The sequence below is a fragment of the Micromys minutus genome (assembly GCF_963924665.1).
Source record: "Micromys minutus genome assembly, chromosome: 12".
Taxonomy (NCBI): domain Eukaryota; kingdom Metazoa; phylum Chordata; class Mammalia; order Rodentia; family Muridae; genus Micromys; species Micromys minutus.
This window is the reverse complement of record NC_137981.1, coordinates 51,428,656-51,443,947: the sequence shown is the minus strand read 5'-3', so window position 1 is coordinate 51,443,947 and position 15,292 is coordinate 51,428,656. Positions and strand designations below refer to the sequence as shown.

Sequence of the window (15,292 nt, the reverse complement as noted above, 5' to 3'; positions counted from 1 at the left end):
CATCACATCTTCCTACCAAGCATCCAACACACATTCCTCCTAGTGGTTCATTTCAAAAAAAAAAAAAATCAAATATGAATTTTACAAGTACCTTGAAGAGCTTTTCAAGTGATTTTCCTTTTGGCTTGATCAATACAGAGTTATCACTTCCGCCTGTGAAAATAGCTTTTCCACACATCCCTGCGCACACAGCCACACACACACATATAAATCATTGGCAGCAGGTACTTTCAATTTGCTGGAAAATATTTCTAAGAAGTCAAAAAGCTCCAGCTGAATAAGCGTGCCTGCCTATTGGCTAAACGGACTGGTTGAAGGATCTGATTGGTCCCTGATCCTGAGGACCGATAAGACGACTATAAAATCCCTGGGTGCAGCTCTTGGGCCCCCAGTTTGCAAAAGCCAGAGGTGCAAGAAGCAGCGGCAGCAACAGCAGCAACTGCAGCAGCAGCAGCAGCCGCCGCCTGCCAGCCAGCCAGCCAGCCACACACAAAAATTCCTGCTCAAATCCTCACCTAAGCTTTCAGTATATCCAGATCCACATCTTCACTCAAGCCGGGAGAGGGAAAGAGGAAAGGGGGAGGAAAAAAAAAAAAAGCCAACAACTTAGCGGAAACTTCTCAGAGAATGCTCCAAAACTCAGCAGTGATTCTGGTGCTGGTCATCAGCGCTGCTGCAGCGCACGAGGCGGAACAGAATGATTCTGTGAGCCCCAGAAAATCCCGGGTGGCGGCTCAGAATTCAGGTAAGCAAGCAAACCCAGGACCGGTTTCTCTCCCCCCCCCCCCGCCCCCCGCAAAGAGCTGTCCTCATCTGCCTCTCTCACTTTTGCATGTGTCTCTGTGAAGGCTGATCTCAGTAATAAATGTGCTTCGTGCCTGGTGATAATGGACTACCAGTGTAATCCAATAGCCTTAGGAAGCGGAGTTCCTTTGTTTAATAAATTGCATGCAACTAACGAAGAAGCTGGGCTCACTGCTGAGGGTATTTCATTGCATAAGCCTAGCCTGATTGCCTGAAATCTGGCACGTACCCTCTTGTTGGGGGGAGGGGGCGGGGGAAAGGCTTGAATGTTGGCACGCCTCACAGCGACTCTCTCTACTCCAGGAGCTTGTGTTAAGGTGATGTGTGGCTTACCTGCTGCCGCCCCTCTCCCTGTTCCTTTAAGACCTTGGAACTTGACTTCTCTGCTTCTTCAAACAGAACACAGACAAGCCCCCTCCTCACACTGATTTGTGAAACCATATAGCCCTCAAGTCTGAAAAAAAGAAAATTTTTTCAGGGCGCATTCAGAAAAGGGGGAGACCTACACACCCCATTCCCTACACGCCTGTCTGTCTCCTCCCTCGCTCTCACGGGCTCCATTCAATCGCCCGTGCAGCCCATGGCCCCTAGAAGGAAGTACATTTGTGAAACGAAGCATTTCTTTCTCCAAGGGGAAGGTCTTATTTTCCGCCCCACTCCCGCACCAGTTAACTGGATATGGTCTTGGCCTCCGGAGGAAAAGAGGCATTAGGACCCCTATGCCTCTTGACTTATGGCTCTCCGCTCACTCCTCTCCCCAACTGTTAGCAGAGATGGGACCCCGCAGGTGTCAAAATGCCGCAGATGCTCCCCCTTGGAAGAGCGCAGGTCCCTGCCAGAGGAGGCATTTTGCCTGGCTTCCTTTTGTACTTAGTTGCTATAGTGATGCCGTGATTCACAATTCGAGCTTGCCTAAAACAATAGCAGCCCTAATGCATATTAAAACTGCTTAAAGTAAAGTTATAATTTGAACCCGTGGAAATATATAATTAGGGAAATGACTTGTAACATCCCAGAGGCTGCGGGTGGTGAGGCGGGGGGGGGGGGGGGGGGGGGGCGGGGAAGCCTAACCTAACCGAACCACGCTTTTGATCTGGGAGGAGAATCCTACGGTATGAAGGCTACAGATCTTTGCTTGCTGAGCTGCCTGCCAGAACACCCCTCCTTCTGTGGGAGAGAAATTACTTTTAGGGCAGATCTTATCCAGAATGCAGAAAGCCTGGTGCAAGTTCTTTGCGGTTTTCTTCCAGCCTTTCACAAAGAGTGCCTTGGACCCATCACTCCGCACCTGTGTTTCTTCTTTTTGAAAAGAAGCCTTTTTAATATGAGAGATTATTCATACCTCTAAGCCCTGGGCTGTGTGGTTGGGGGCTTGGGTAGATACAAAGAGCTCAGATTCCTTTCTGCCAATGCCGGCATGGGTTAAAAGCCCTCTTTGGGAAGGGTCTCCTTCCAAATGGACTCAGCAAATTATTCTCTGCCATTTGGATTAAAATACCATGCTTTTTTTACTTCAGACTGCATTTTTTCCAGAGGGCAGCTAGATTCTGTGGTCTTTCCCCAACCCCATCATGAGCCTGACCTTCAGTCACTGCCTACAGTCTACCATGCTTTCAAGTTCCAAGGGACAACAGACAGCCTTTAATTCCTGTCACCTCTAAAAGGCACTGTGCATTACAAAGTCTCTAACCTTACTTCTCCAACCAGCAAAATGCATAGAAGGGTGAGACCCAGAAAGCATGTGCCCAAGGGGAAAGGCACCGCCCCTATTCTGACTCTTAGAAGAAAAAAGGTCCTGTCTGTCCCCTTTCTCACCCCACTTTTCTTCCAATTGTTCTAGCTAATGGAACCCAAATCAAAGTCCAAGGATAAGTTCAGATCATGTGCCCTTGGTATTAGCCTCTACACCTCCTGGGTTCTACCCAGAACCCCTTGGCTTGACCCAAACTGGTTCTGCTTGTCTCTTCCAGCTGAAGTGGTTCGCTGCCTCAACAGTGCCCTGCAGGTTGGCTGTGGGGCTTTTGCATGCCTGGAAAACTCCACATGTGACACAGACGGGATGTACGACATCTGTAAATCCTTCTTGTACAGTGCTGCTAAATTTGACACTCAGGTAACTGGACCTTCTTTTTAGCAGAATGTTTATTACTCTTCCTAAGAACCCATCTGATAGAAAACCTAGCTTCCCAGCCTCCTAATCAAAAGGCTCATCATCTCAGGTTCACAAACACACTCGAAAGCATGCATGCATGCGCGCACACACACACACACACACACAGAGGTGGTGGGGGAAGGGCAGATGCACAGTTTAGACCAGAAATAAGGGACTGACAGAGGCTGGCTTATAGCATGAGGGATGACTACCAGAAGAGTGTTTTTGCCTTGAGAGGAAATAAAAATGTTCTCCTCTGAATGAGCTAGCATGCTATCTGAAATTCCCAGTTATCAGTCTAAATCCCAAGGACATAAAACTGATTCTGACCATCTTCACACCTTGGAGGAGTTGAAAATGACTCCCCTCCTATCCCATTTTCCATTTGTGGAGTTGAGTGTCCAAGATTAGTCCAAGAGAGAAGAGATTTCTCTTTTTTCATTCTTAGCCATGCCACGTCCCCTCGAAGGCTCCAGTGTCATAGACCCAGACCTCTTTTAGAAGGTCAAACTAATACGTATCTTTCTTATTCCCCCGCCCCCGGCAGGGAAAAGCATTTGTCAAAGAGAGCTTGAAGTGCATCGCCAATGGGATCACCTCCAAGGTCTTCCTTGCCATCCGGAGGTGTTCTACTTTCCAGAGGATGATTGCGGAGGTGCAGGAGGACTGCTACAGCAAGCTCAATGTCTGCAGCATCGCCAAGCGCAACCCGGAAGCCATCACTGAAGTCATCCAACTGCCCAATCACTTCTCCAACAGGTACCTTGAGGGTCCTTTTCTTCACAGCCCGAGGAAGGGGGTGTAGGTTAGGGGTTGGACACCATAACCGGAGCAGCAGTCTTTCCCTCTGGTGTCATGATTGTCTTGCACAGCTAGCCGAAAGATGGTTTGCACTTTTCTTGGGTGAGTGTCATTGTCCAATTCTTACCATAAACCTGAAGGAAACAATGAAGCTTCTGGAAAGTACCTTTTGAGACATCAGCTTTGGCTGAAACCATGGTAGAGCAACAGAACAATAGGCCATGATTTAAAGAAAAAAACAAAACAACCCTGGTCAAATGTCAGCATGAGGACTTTTATTAAATCTGTATATTTGGAGTTAGTCCCAAAGCTAGATATTTTAGTGGCTAACCCAGAGCAAGTCATTTTATTTCCCCATGACCTAGATTTATCTCTATGAAAAGTGAAATGGCTTCACTGAGCCATTCTCATGTTCCCTTCAAAGCATTATGTCACCCCAACCCACTAACCCAGAAGAAAAAGCTAGTGACTACCCAGGTACCGTTTGCATCTCAGGTGACCCAAAGCCACTAGGTTTATACCATCTGATCTCTAGGCCTTGCTGTGTCATTGACTTCGAAGCCTTTGCCGGACAGGAATGAACCCCTGATACTTAACAGACCTTGCATCCTAGTCCACTGTAGTTATCTCAGAAAGATGTCTGGTAAGAGGTGAAGAGTACTGCTTAGGAGTCAGTGGACAGGCAGAATCAGCAGTTAACTATAATCCAGTTGATGACAGCCTGTGGAGATTCTCAAAGCTAAATCCTATGATTGGATGAAATCCCATGATTCTCTGACTCTTCCACCAGGTCTCTATTTACAAGGAATAGTTCTGTTACTTTGGTCCCCTAAGAGTTATCACACACTTAATCTGATGAATCTCCTAGCCAAATATCCCTGTCCTTCTGAGAGTGACAACAGACAAGTCTATCAGGGGCTTTATCCCTAACATGAAACTTCTGTGACATGTAGGAGCCATTCTTAACTACAGTTAGTAAGTAGCCTACGAAACGACAACTCACCTTTTAAAAAACTATCATGCAGCCCTTAAAAGTTACTCTACCTGACTTTCTCAGAACAGGAAAAATCAACTCCATTTCCCTCAAATGGCTTTCTATATCAACCTCAATTTTAAAAATTCTCCTAGGAAGATTCTTGTTGAAGAAGGGTTAATACTTGACCAGTTATTGGAGACTAATCCTTTGCCATACGGGGAAGAAATGAAGAATCTTTGCTTGGACAATGGTTAGGGACAAAAGATGTAGTTATGTAGCATTTTAAAGGAGGGGGTGGATATTAGCAGACTCATCAACACAAGTTTATATTGCTAAAGATCCTGGACACATATGATCTCTAAATTGGTAGGTAGCCAATTTCAAGGTTATACTGACTGAGTTGGCTGTTTCAGTTAAAGTTGTATTTTCCCTTATGAAGAGAGAGTCACTGCAGAAAGGAAGTTACAGAGAGCTTCAACCAAGATTCCCACTTATCCAAGAGGAAACTTGGGAAAGGTATCCTTAGCTAGACCATTCTTCTCCAAAGTGTCTTGATTGCAAGGCCTTAAAAAAATGGTCCAGGCACAGGCCCTTTATCTCCTCTTGCTCGTGTTTAGTAGAAAAGGTCAATGGGGAAAGGGTAGCATACTCTTCAATGCCAGACTCTCTCATGCAGCTCTTACCTTTTTCCAAGTATTTTACTTCAGTGTTTGGGACTACAGCAATTTCCTTTCCAGGCAGGGCTCAATCTGCTCTATTTCAGCTCCTCAGCGCCTGAAACATCCTGCTTTCCCAGCCTCAGTCCCAACATAGACACACGCAAAGTCCCTGCCAGTTGGCAAAGAATTGCAAAGGGAAGTAGTTACAGGTTCATTCCACCTTCCTGTGGTTTGTCTAGCATGAGATTTAGGTCCGGGAGACTCCAAAGGCTTGACTGGACTGAAAGGCAGAACAGGGGCATGTGGACATGGCGTGCGGGGAGAGAGGGTGGTTGGGAATGTCCTCTGCCTTGATTTGCAACCCATACTCTCAGTCTTGAGGGAAGCAGGAAGGATTGATGAGGTGAGTAAGGCACCATGAAGCTTGGGAACCAATGAGACCAACCCAGATCCAGAGTGGGAAAAACGACAAAGCGTCCAACTCTCTAGGGCATAGATTGGGAACAGGAAACAGAAGAATAATATTGATCAAGGGAAACAAAGGACTATTTATAAACTCTCACACAGAACGTTCCTAGGCAGAATGTGTGTATTTGGGTAGGCACGGCTGAAACTGTAACTATGGAGAATGTCTGATCTTATTCTTCACCAAGCACATGGGGGTTGGGGGCGGGGTCGAGGATGGAATTTTCAAAGTGAGAAAAAAAAAGATGTGTACTTTGTACAGGGTCCTTCCAGGCTGTGAGACCAGAGGGCTTAATCTGCTATCTCGATGAAGTGTGCAACAAGCCTGCCAGGCTAAAAGATAGGAAACATCCCAACTCCCCTCACAAAGCACGTTCCTTCTGCTGAGTTGTACTGGTTTTGTTAGCCTGAGAATGAAAATGCATGCCAAATTTTTAGAAACAAAACACCATAGCTGAAGGTAACAGTTATCTAGCCCTACTGCCCCATCTAACTGACTGAAGGACAGAGGTTCAGTGAGATGAGCAACCTGCTAAAGGTCTCACAGCTTGTGAGTCACCCAATAAGAGTCCAGAATTCACATGGCCTTGAGCCAAGCTATTTTGATTTCTACTTCAAAAGAAGGCAGCCAGAAAAACCCTGCAAGAAGTCCCTGAAACCCCAAAATAGAACACCATGAATAAGTAAATATGCACACACCATGGTGTTGAGCAAGGAATTTTGTGTGCACTCTCTCCTAAAAGAAAAGGCACATCATCATCATCTCTCACAGCTAGTGTAACTATATGTTCTTGGTACAAAAGGGTACTCAGTAAATATATGGCAATTGCTGAGCCAACTTTTGCTGAAGGCACAAACCCCTTAAGGTCTCTGTGCTGCTTAGCAACCCAAAGGAAAAGTCTTCTCCCTGTCCTGAACAGTCCACAGATGAGGGTCACATTTCAGTCTCACAAGAGGGTTAGCTGATAGCAGGCAGTCCAACGTGTGCTTGAGCTTTGGGGAGCTGCTAAATGAGCCATCTACAATTTTCTACTTTAAAAGGTAGACAGTTCTTTGCCTTCTCCAGAGTTACCAAAGCCCCCTCAGGGAAGGCAGACCAACAGGGATCATCACCAAGAAAACCCAAGAGCAGGTCAGGTATTCCGTTTAGTCTGTCAGAGACACAACAGCAAAGGTAGGTGTCCTCAGAGTCAGGCACCTGTGGGGCCCCAAAGCTGCAGGCTAGCTAGACAAGCTGAATTTCTTTATGGGGCTTAGACTTCTTCAACCAGACAAGAGCTTCCAATTCTGTCATAGAAGAAATTTTGCATTCTTTCTAAATTCTATTTCTAAAGAGCAATCACATTTTCCAGCTAACTTGGGGACACGTGTGCCATGAAAAGTTTTTTTGAGATGTGGAAGGATTAACTTCTCTGAGCTTTAAAGTCATGAATGCAACCATGTCCTCTAAGAACCAAAATACCCTCTAAGTTAGACCCTGAGATATAGGGGAGCCAAGGCCTGGAAGAGTTCAGAAATTAGTTGACACCTAGCGATGAATGGGGGTATGGATGGCTGAAAGCTGTTGGGGTACAACTGTTTCATTCTTAGTTTTTCCAAAACTAGTTCTCTCCCATTTCTCCATCCAAGTAAAGCTCAGCTTAATGCATGTACTTTGTAATTCCTAAAGTTTGGAAAATGTTCCTCTGGGCCAGAGTGGCCCAATTTCACTCACAGCTGGATATAATTGTCCCTGACAAGAGAGCTATAGCCAAGACTCTGGGTAAGCCAGATGCTATTCCTCTCTCTCCATCCTCAGCTTCACCCTCTCACACAAAGAAAGGTGACTGCTTGGCTTCATCACTCACGATCTACTCTGTTTACTGTCCACCCTTCAAAGGACCTTTCTAGGGGGTCAAGTTATTCCAGCAAGATGTTTGCTCATGTGCTCTGGGAGTGGAGTTAAAAATAAATAGGATTCTTCCCCTCCCCACATGATCCTGTGGCCCCTGTGACACCCTGGCCACTCCTAGAAAAGGGTCTCTCCATATCAGTACAGCAGGTCACTGTCACCAGGGGAAGATCGCAGAGCTAATGGGTTTATACAACCATTGAGTCAAAATAGACCAGAAATGCCCCCAAGTTAGTCTGGAAAATACATGAACTGTATAAGTTGTTTAAAAGTTTTGAACATAGATGGTTTGGTCCATTCACAGCCATAACACTTGGCTATTTTGCTTGGGGCAGTCAGAGAAATTTGTTACATAAATGGGAGTTACTTATACCATACATAAAGGAATTTGTCATTAGGGCTTTTATTTGCTTGCTTAGAAATCTACCAGAATCACAGATAATTTTTCTTCAGGAAATTAAGATTTTGTTTTACAACAGAAGAGTATCCTCTTTTCATTGATGTTAAAGTTCAGTTGATATAGTAAGAAGGTATGTCAATATAGATAGAGGCGTAGGGGCAGGCAGTGAGAACTAAGAGAAGGCTCCTGCACATGCAGGAAGAAGGTGGATGTTGTCTTCCAAAGCAAGAAAGCCTCCCTGTTATTTAAATCATATTTCCTCATTTAAAAAAAAAATGTGAATTACTGAGCAGACAATACACTCTGATGCACTTAGCTACTTGGATAAAAAGATGAAGGATGCCCACCCTAGCCAGGGAAAAAGAAATAGTCATGAGGCCATCAAAGGTTGGTGCTTGGGGTGATAACTGAAGTCTATGAGGCATCCAAAGAAGGAAGAGGCCATAAAAGCCTAAGCAACATGGGAGGGATTCACAGACTCCCAGAAGGATGGATCTTTAAAGGCCCTTCATCTTTTCCTTCAAGCATCATTGCTACCTCGTGTTTACCTGCAGAAAGCCACTCTATGCCTTTGAAGAAAGCCACAAAGTAGAGTTCATCAGTCATCAGATTTTTCAGGACAAGCTGAGTGGGTGTAAGAAAAGTCGATTGCACGGGGAAATGCACGACTATAGATTGAAGCTTAGTTAGAATGTGCATTAGTATGCACCTACTCTTGAGCACACACATCCCCAGAACAAAGGAAGGTTGCAGAAAGTATCCAAATAACTGCCAGTCCCTGTGCAGTGGCTGAGTACTAACTCAAGCAAAGAGTTTGAAACCCATCAGTTCTACTCACTTTATTTGACTAAGTCCACTTATGCCATTAATTCATGTATGACTTTGAGCAAGTAATCCCAGTTTCTTTCCTACAATATGAGAGCATTTGAGGTTGTCACATTTATCCCTGAGAATCGTTGTTTTCCAGAATTTCAAACATAATAGTCAGTCTCCTACTGTTCAGTGTGGTCCAAATCTCTTGAAGTCTAAACATGGAGATGGACATTCTGATGGTGTATGGTGAACCTAGAGCTCTGAAGGAAGCAGAAAACCACCTTTAGCTTTGCATAGCTCAAGCACCGATCTCTGAACCGGCTCATGACTTTGCTTTTTCTAATAAGAACTTTGTTCCCGATGCAGATACTACAACAGACTTGTCCGAAGCCTTCTGGAATGCGACGAAGACACAGTCAGCACAATCAGAGACAGTCTCATGGAGAAGATCGGGCCCAACATGGCCAGCCTCTTCCATATCCTGCAGACAGACCACTGTGCCCAGACACACCCCAGAGCTGACTTCAATAGGAGGCGCACAAATGAGCCACAGAAGCTGAAAGTCCTCCTCAGGAACCTCCGAGGTGAGGGGGACTCTCCCTCACACACCAAACGCACCTCCCAAGAGAATGCGTAAGCAGGGAGAGGTATTCACAGCCTCACCAAACTAATAGCATTTTAGGGGTGTTAACACGCCAACTTTGAGTGTACTGTGCCTGGTTTGATTTTTTTTTTTAAGTAGTACCTGTTTTCTATCCCCCCTTAAAGAAAATTGCATGAAACTAGGCTTCCATGATCAATATTCCCAACATTCTGCAATGACAGCATTCTTACCAACAGCACACATGTGGACATTCTGCCTCTCCTGGAGAGAGAATGTACCCTCTTCCATCCCGCCCTCTTCTCTGAATTCTTTTCCCAAATCCCTATATACTCTCTGCAAACACAAAACGTTCATGTAACTGCCCAGTCATTGTAATCTGAAGATGTAGATCCCTTTAGAATGGTCACCCAGTAGAGTTAGCCAATACAAAACAACTTTATTTAAATGCATGTCTTAAATGCTCATAAATATGTTAAATGGAATTCGTGTTATGAATCTGTGCTGGCCATGGACGAATATGAATGTCATGTTTGAATTCTTGATCTCTAATGAGTCTTATGGTCTCTCTCCTCCAATGTCTAATTTACTTTCTGACATATTTACCAAATTGCTCAAACCTGGTTCTCCAACCAGACTTTGAGCCAGCATCTTCTTGCATCTAATGAGAAACAAAAAGCTAACATCTTTATGTACTGTAACTGCTCAGAGCTTTAAAAGTATCTTTAACAATTGTCTTAAAAACAGAGAATCTTAAGGTCTAACTGTGGAATATAAATAGCTAAAAACTATTGTACTGTACATAAATTCCAGAGGACTCTGCTTAACAGAGCAGTCTATAAGAACTTTATTGCATATAGATTTAGTTTTGTACCTTAGCTTTATTTTCCTTTTCCTGGGAATGGAATAACTATCTCACTTCCAGATCTCTGCGTTCATGCTCCTTGTGGCCTTTTTTATAACTAAGGGGGTAGAAGTAGTTTTAATTCAACATCAGAACTTAAGATGGGCCTATACTTGATAGGAAAACCCAACAGGTTATCTGAAGGACCCCAGGTAAGACGTTAATCTCCCAGCCCACCTCAACCCAGAGGTACATTTGACTTAGATGTATCCTGAAACAGCTCTGTCACATCCAACTGGGAATTACAGGAATCAAAAAGATCATCCCTCTGGGCTTGGACCACTTTAGTGTGACAAGGCCTACCATCCCCTTGGAAGTGGCAGTTCTTGGCTCACCGACTTCCATCAGTGCCTGGCACTCTGGTAAATGATGGAGTGGGATGTTGTTCCACTAAGCCAATCAGGAATGAGTCAATCAGCCTTTGGGTCTTTAGTCCGGGGAACTTGGGCTTAAGGGGGTATAAATAACCCTGGGCTGTCCAGCCTTAATAGACTCTTCTGACATCTTTTGTCCTGTAACACGCTGCCTGCCAAAGTAGTCCTGGCAGCTGGACCATCTCTGTAGGATCTTTAAAAAAAAAAAAAAGAAAAAAGAAAAAAAATATAGAGAGAATGAAGGAGGGCGCAAACGCTGGTGGTTTGATCATTTCCGCTGTGATGTTTACAGGATGGCAGCCACCAAAGCCAAATGATTAACCTGTCTACGAACAACAGTAGTTTCTCAGGGTCACTGTCCTTGAACCCAACAGCCCCTTATGAGTGTCACTGCTCACCAAAGGTCAATGCTGAGAGAGAAAGAAGGAGGGGCTGCTCCAAACTCATTTGGGTAGAAACTATTGGTGCTTGACTCTCACTAGGCTACATCCCAGAGTTGACCAAATTGAGTGATAGGGACCCTGGTGGGAGGAGGGAGGGCACCTCTCCAGGGAAATAAAAAGCAATACAACTTTACCACAAAGCCTTTAAAACCAGTAACATAATGCTCAAGGACCAAGATCAAGCGTAGCAGCCCCGGCTGCGGCAGCCCCAATGCTGCTGACTCTGTCCCAACCCAGCCTTGAAGCGTGCTGACATCAGATTGTTAAGGGCATTTCATACTTAGAACTGTCCCATCCCCAGGTCCCAAACAAATGGACACTGCCTTAGCCTCTTGGAAATCAGGTAGCACATATTCTAAGCTAGATTCACCCCTCTTCCCCCCCAACTTCCCACCCCAGGTAAGGCTGACTTCTTTGAACCAGAAAAGCTAATCAAGTGTGTGTGTTGTGCATTCTGCAAACCCACTAAGCCAGAACCCCAAAGTGGCAAGTAGCTTATGAGAATTCCTAGTAAAATTCTCTTAAGTTTGGTAGATTTTCTTTCTCTCTTTAATCTCTTTTTTTTATTGTTGCTATGACCTCTTCAACCCTCCTTTCTCCCCAGAGTGATATTGGTATATGTATCAATAAGACATATATCTACACATATGGAAAGAAGAAGTTCTCACACCGTTTATAGTTTTTTTTTTTTTTTTTTTTTTTTTTTTTTTTTTTTTTTTTTGCTTCTTTATCTCCTCACCCTGCCCTTCTCCACCTCTTTCTTGAACTTCCAAAGCTTTGTCTCGTGTTTGCTGCAGAGTGATTCGGGGGCTGACCTAGACCAGTTTGCATGATCTCCTCTCTCATGATTTGGTTGCACTTTAGAACATTTTTGTGCCGTTATATTTGCATTGTGTATTTATAATTTAAATGATATTTAGGTTTTTGGCTGAGTACTGGAATAAACAGTGAGCATATCTGGTATATGTCATTATTTATTGTTAAATTACATTTTTAAGCTCCATGTGCATATAAAAGTTATGAAACATATCATGGTAATGACAGATGCAAGTTATTTTATTTGCTTATTTTTATAATTAAAGATGCCATAGCATAATTTGAAGCCTTTGGTGAATTCCTTCTACGATAATAATAATAATAATAATAATAAAGTATTAACGTTTTATTTGTTCCCCTCCCCCCATGTCGTTCATTGTTATTCTTTGAAAACTTCTTGGACCAGCAAGATGGCTCAGTGAGTAAAGGTGCTTGCATCCCAAACTTGTCCTGAGTTCAATCCCCAGGACCCACATAAAGGTAGAAAGAAAGGACAAATACCACAAGGTTGTTCTCCAACCTCTATGTAGGCACTGTGGCATGCATATGTCTGTACACACGCACACACACACAGACACACACACACAGACACACACACACACACACACTCTCGCACGCACATGCAAGCATAATAACATAATAATAATAATAATAGTGTTTCTTTTTTAAATTTCTTAAATGAGAATTTATAAGTACAAACTCATTTTTTTTAAAGTCACTAATTATGGGTTAATATAACTATGAATACAGTTTAAGTCAGGATTTGCCGAACATCTATAAAAATCATCCAAGAGCTCCCCTTACCATTATGATAAAATTTAAACCTAAGAGCTAGGGAGATGACTCAGGAGATGGCTTGCTGCACAAACATGATAACCTGAGTTCAGGTCCCAGGCACTCATGTAAAAATGCTGGGCATGGTGTTATGCATTGTAATTTAACTCTGGTCAAGTAGAGGTACGAAGGTCCTTGGAGCTCACTGGCCAGCCAGCATGCTTAGCTCAAGGAGGGTGCTCCAAGTTCAGTAAGAGGCCATGTATCAAAATACAGAGTAGAAACCGATCAAGGAAGCACTAATATCAACCTCTGCCTCACACAGAGGCATGAACACATAAATGTGAAACACACACACACACACACACACACACACCTAAGCCCAATTTCCTTTCAAGAGTTCCAAGAGGAAGAGGAGGTTTGGGGGTCTGTAAACTACTAGGCAAACCATGCTCCTCAGCCAGTATCCTCTGTGTGGTAGTGAGGCAGGCACAGTGGGGGAACTATCTATGCTTCATTTCCCTTCCAGGCAAACACTCTAGTCACACTTTCTCTCTGCAGAGACTGGTGGCACCTGGGTGACAGGCATATCCCCAGCATAAAAAGAAGATCCTCACTATTGTAAATCAAACGGTTCGAGGGCAGCCTACAAAGAGGTGCAGAAAACTGAATAACGGTCAAAGAACCAGGGGACGCAGGTAGTTATGCTTCCAGGGACCAGACATCTGAGACGGAAGGGCTGGCTCTGTCACCTCCAAACTGCATGGTGTCAGATCAGTCAGTCTCAAAAGGCATCCGTTTTCTCTTCCGCGTGATGATGATCCCGCAGAGATGCCGTAGAGCATCAAATCAGCGAGCCGCCTATGGCAGCCACACACACAGTGAACTCAGTGAGAGTCCACAATAACCACCATGGGAAAATAGAGTTAGCTTGCCCCATCTCAGAAACTTAAAGGGGGTTCACAACAGCATGGCATGCATCTCAGATCTTGTCGGAGGGTTATTATGAGTTCAGTCCTGGAGAAAGGAGGCCTCTGCTGATGGTATTTTTCCTCAATCGAGATCTTGGCTCATTGTTAATTCTCCTTAGAGTTTACAAATCAAATGAAGATATTTTCCCACTCTAAACTGCATTTTCCATCATGTCCAGAGGTTTACAGGGTAGTTCATCGAAACAGTCACATGTTGCATTGGCTCTCCTTGGCCACAGGAAGAGGACATTTCTCTCATTGTGATTTTTTCATCCTCAGCCTTCTGTCGATATTTGTTGGTACAGAAAGTCTGTATTGTAGGCTGCAGTGCAAAGAACTTTTGTGGGGAGCCAAATGCAGACGCCATTACAAGATGGCGCTGGCTCCCTCACGGTTTGAGGTAAACAACTCCATATATAGTAATGCTCTTGTCAGCTAAGGCGCTGTACCCTGCGCATGCGCGGTACATAACCTATCTCCAGCCAATCCCGAAGCCTCTGATGTCAGCAAACTGGTGACAACCAATCATGGCAAGCCCGTATGCGCTTCTCCCTATATAAGCAGACATCTAGGGTAGTTTGGCCCCTCACTTCCTGCTCTCCCCTTCAATCAAGAGGCTTCCACAATAAAGCGTAATCTGAGAAGAATTCTCTGGTGGTGGTCGTCTTTCCTGGCTGGTCAAGGAGCACGCCGAAAACTTTGACTTGGAATCATTACAAATTGAGGTCAAATCCAGCTCCCTCCACTGTCCCTGTGATTTTTGAGCCAAAGGTCTGGTCTCTTCTTATACCAGTTTAAAAACTGGTATAAATGTATTAAATTATTCCTATATGAATTAAGAATAAATAATAGGTCTCATCTGCAAATGTGGATGTGCATTAAATGTGTTACAGTACAGGGCATGCAGTAAATTCCCTCTAAATACTATGTAGTAAGCTTCCAATAAACCTTAACTATCCTTATTTAGGTTGAAGCCATTACAACTGTTTAAAGTCTATTTCCTCCCCAACATGAGTCTTGGGGTATCCTCTTGGATGGCTTTTTTTTTTTTTTTTTTTTTTTTTCCTTTTCCTTTCGGAGATCACTACTCATTACTCTTAAATCAAGATTTTATGAATTTGAATTATAAAATATGACAACCTCCAAAAATGGTAATTATACAATGATGAACTTGTCTCTCATCATCGAGATAAAGAGCTAATATGGCAGATTCCATTGTCTCCCATGACTGCTTCCCTGAAAATTGTTCAAAGTCATATCTCTAAGGCATATTCAAGAACCATGACTTTCTTACCAGCATTCCCAAAAAGAAGTTCCATGGATCATGAAATGATCTCTAGGTCTGTGGTGTGAGAGAAAGAAAAGAAAAGCCAGGTCATTCTTCCTATAGAGTAAGCATGCATGTCATAAAGAGCAGTCAGCAGGGATACTGCATTTGTAATTTTTGA

General features: G+C 43.9%; 1 protein-coding gene across 1 annotated transcript; it reads left to right on the top strand.

The window, feature by feature from the left end:
* Nucleotides 1-617: 617 nt before the first annotated feature.
* STC1 (stanniocalcin 1) lies at nucleotides 618-9,598 on the top strand (the record flags this gene model as incomplete). The annotated part of the gene is made up of 4 exons (XM_080926452.1): nucleotides 618-745; nucleotides 2,775-2,917; nucleotides 3,504-3,715; nucleotides 9,328-9,598. The coding sequence occupies exons 1-4, from the start codon at nucleotides 628-630 to the stop codon at nucleotides 9,596-9,598; spliced, it is 744 nt and encodes a 247-aa protein (XP_080782578.1). The 5' UTR covers nucleotides 618-627.
* Between the last annotated feature and the right edge of the window lie 5,694 nt (nucleotides 9,599-15,292).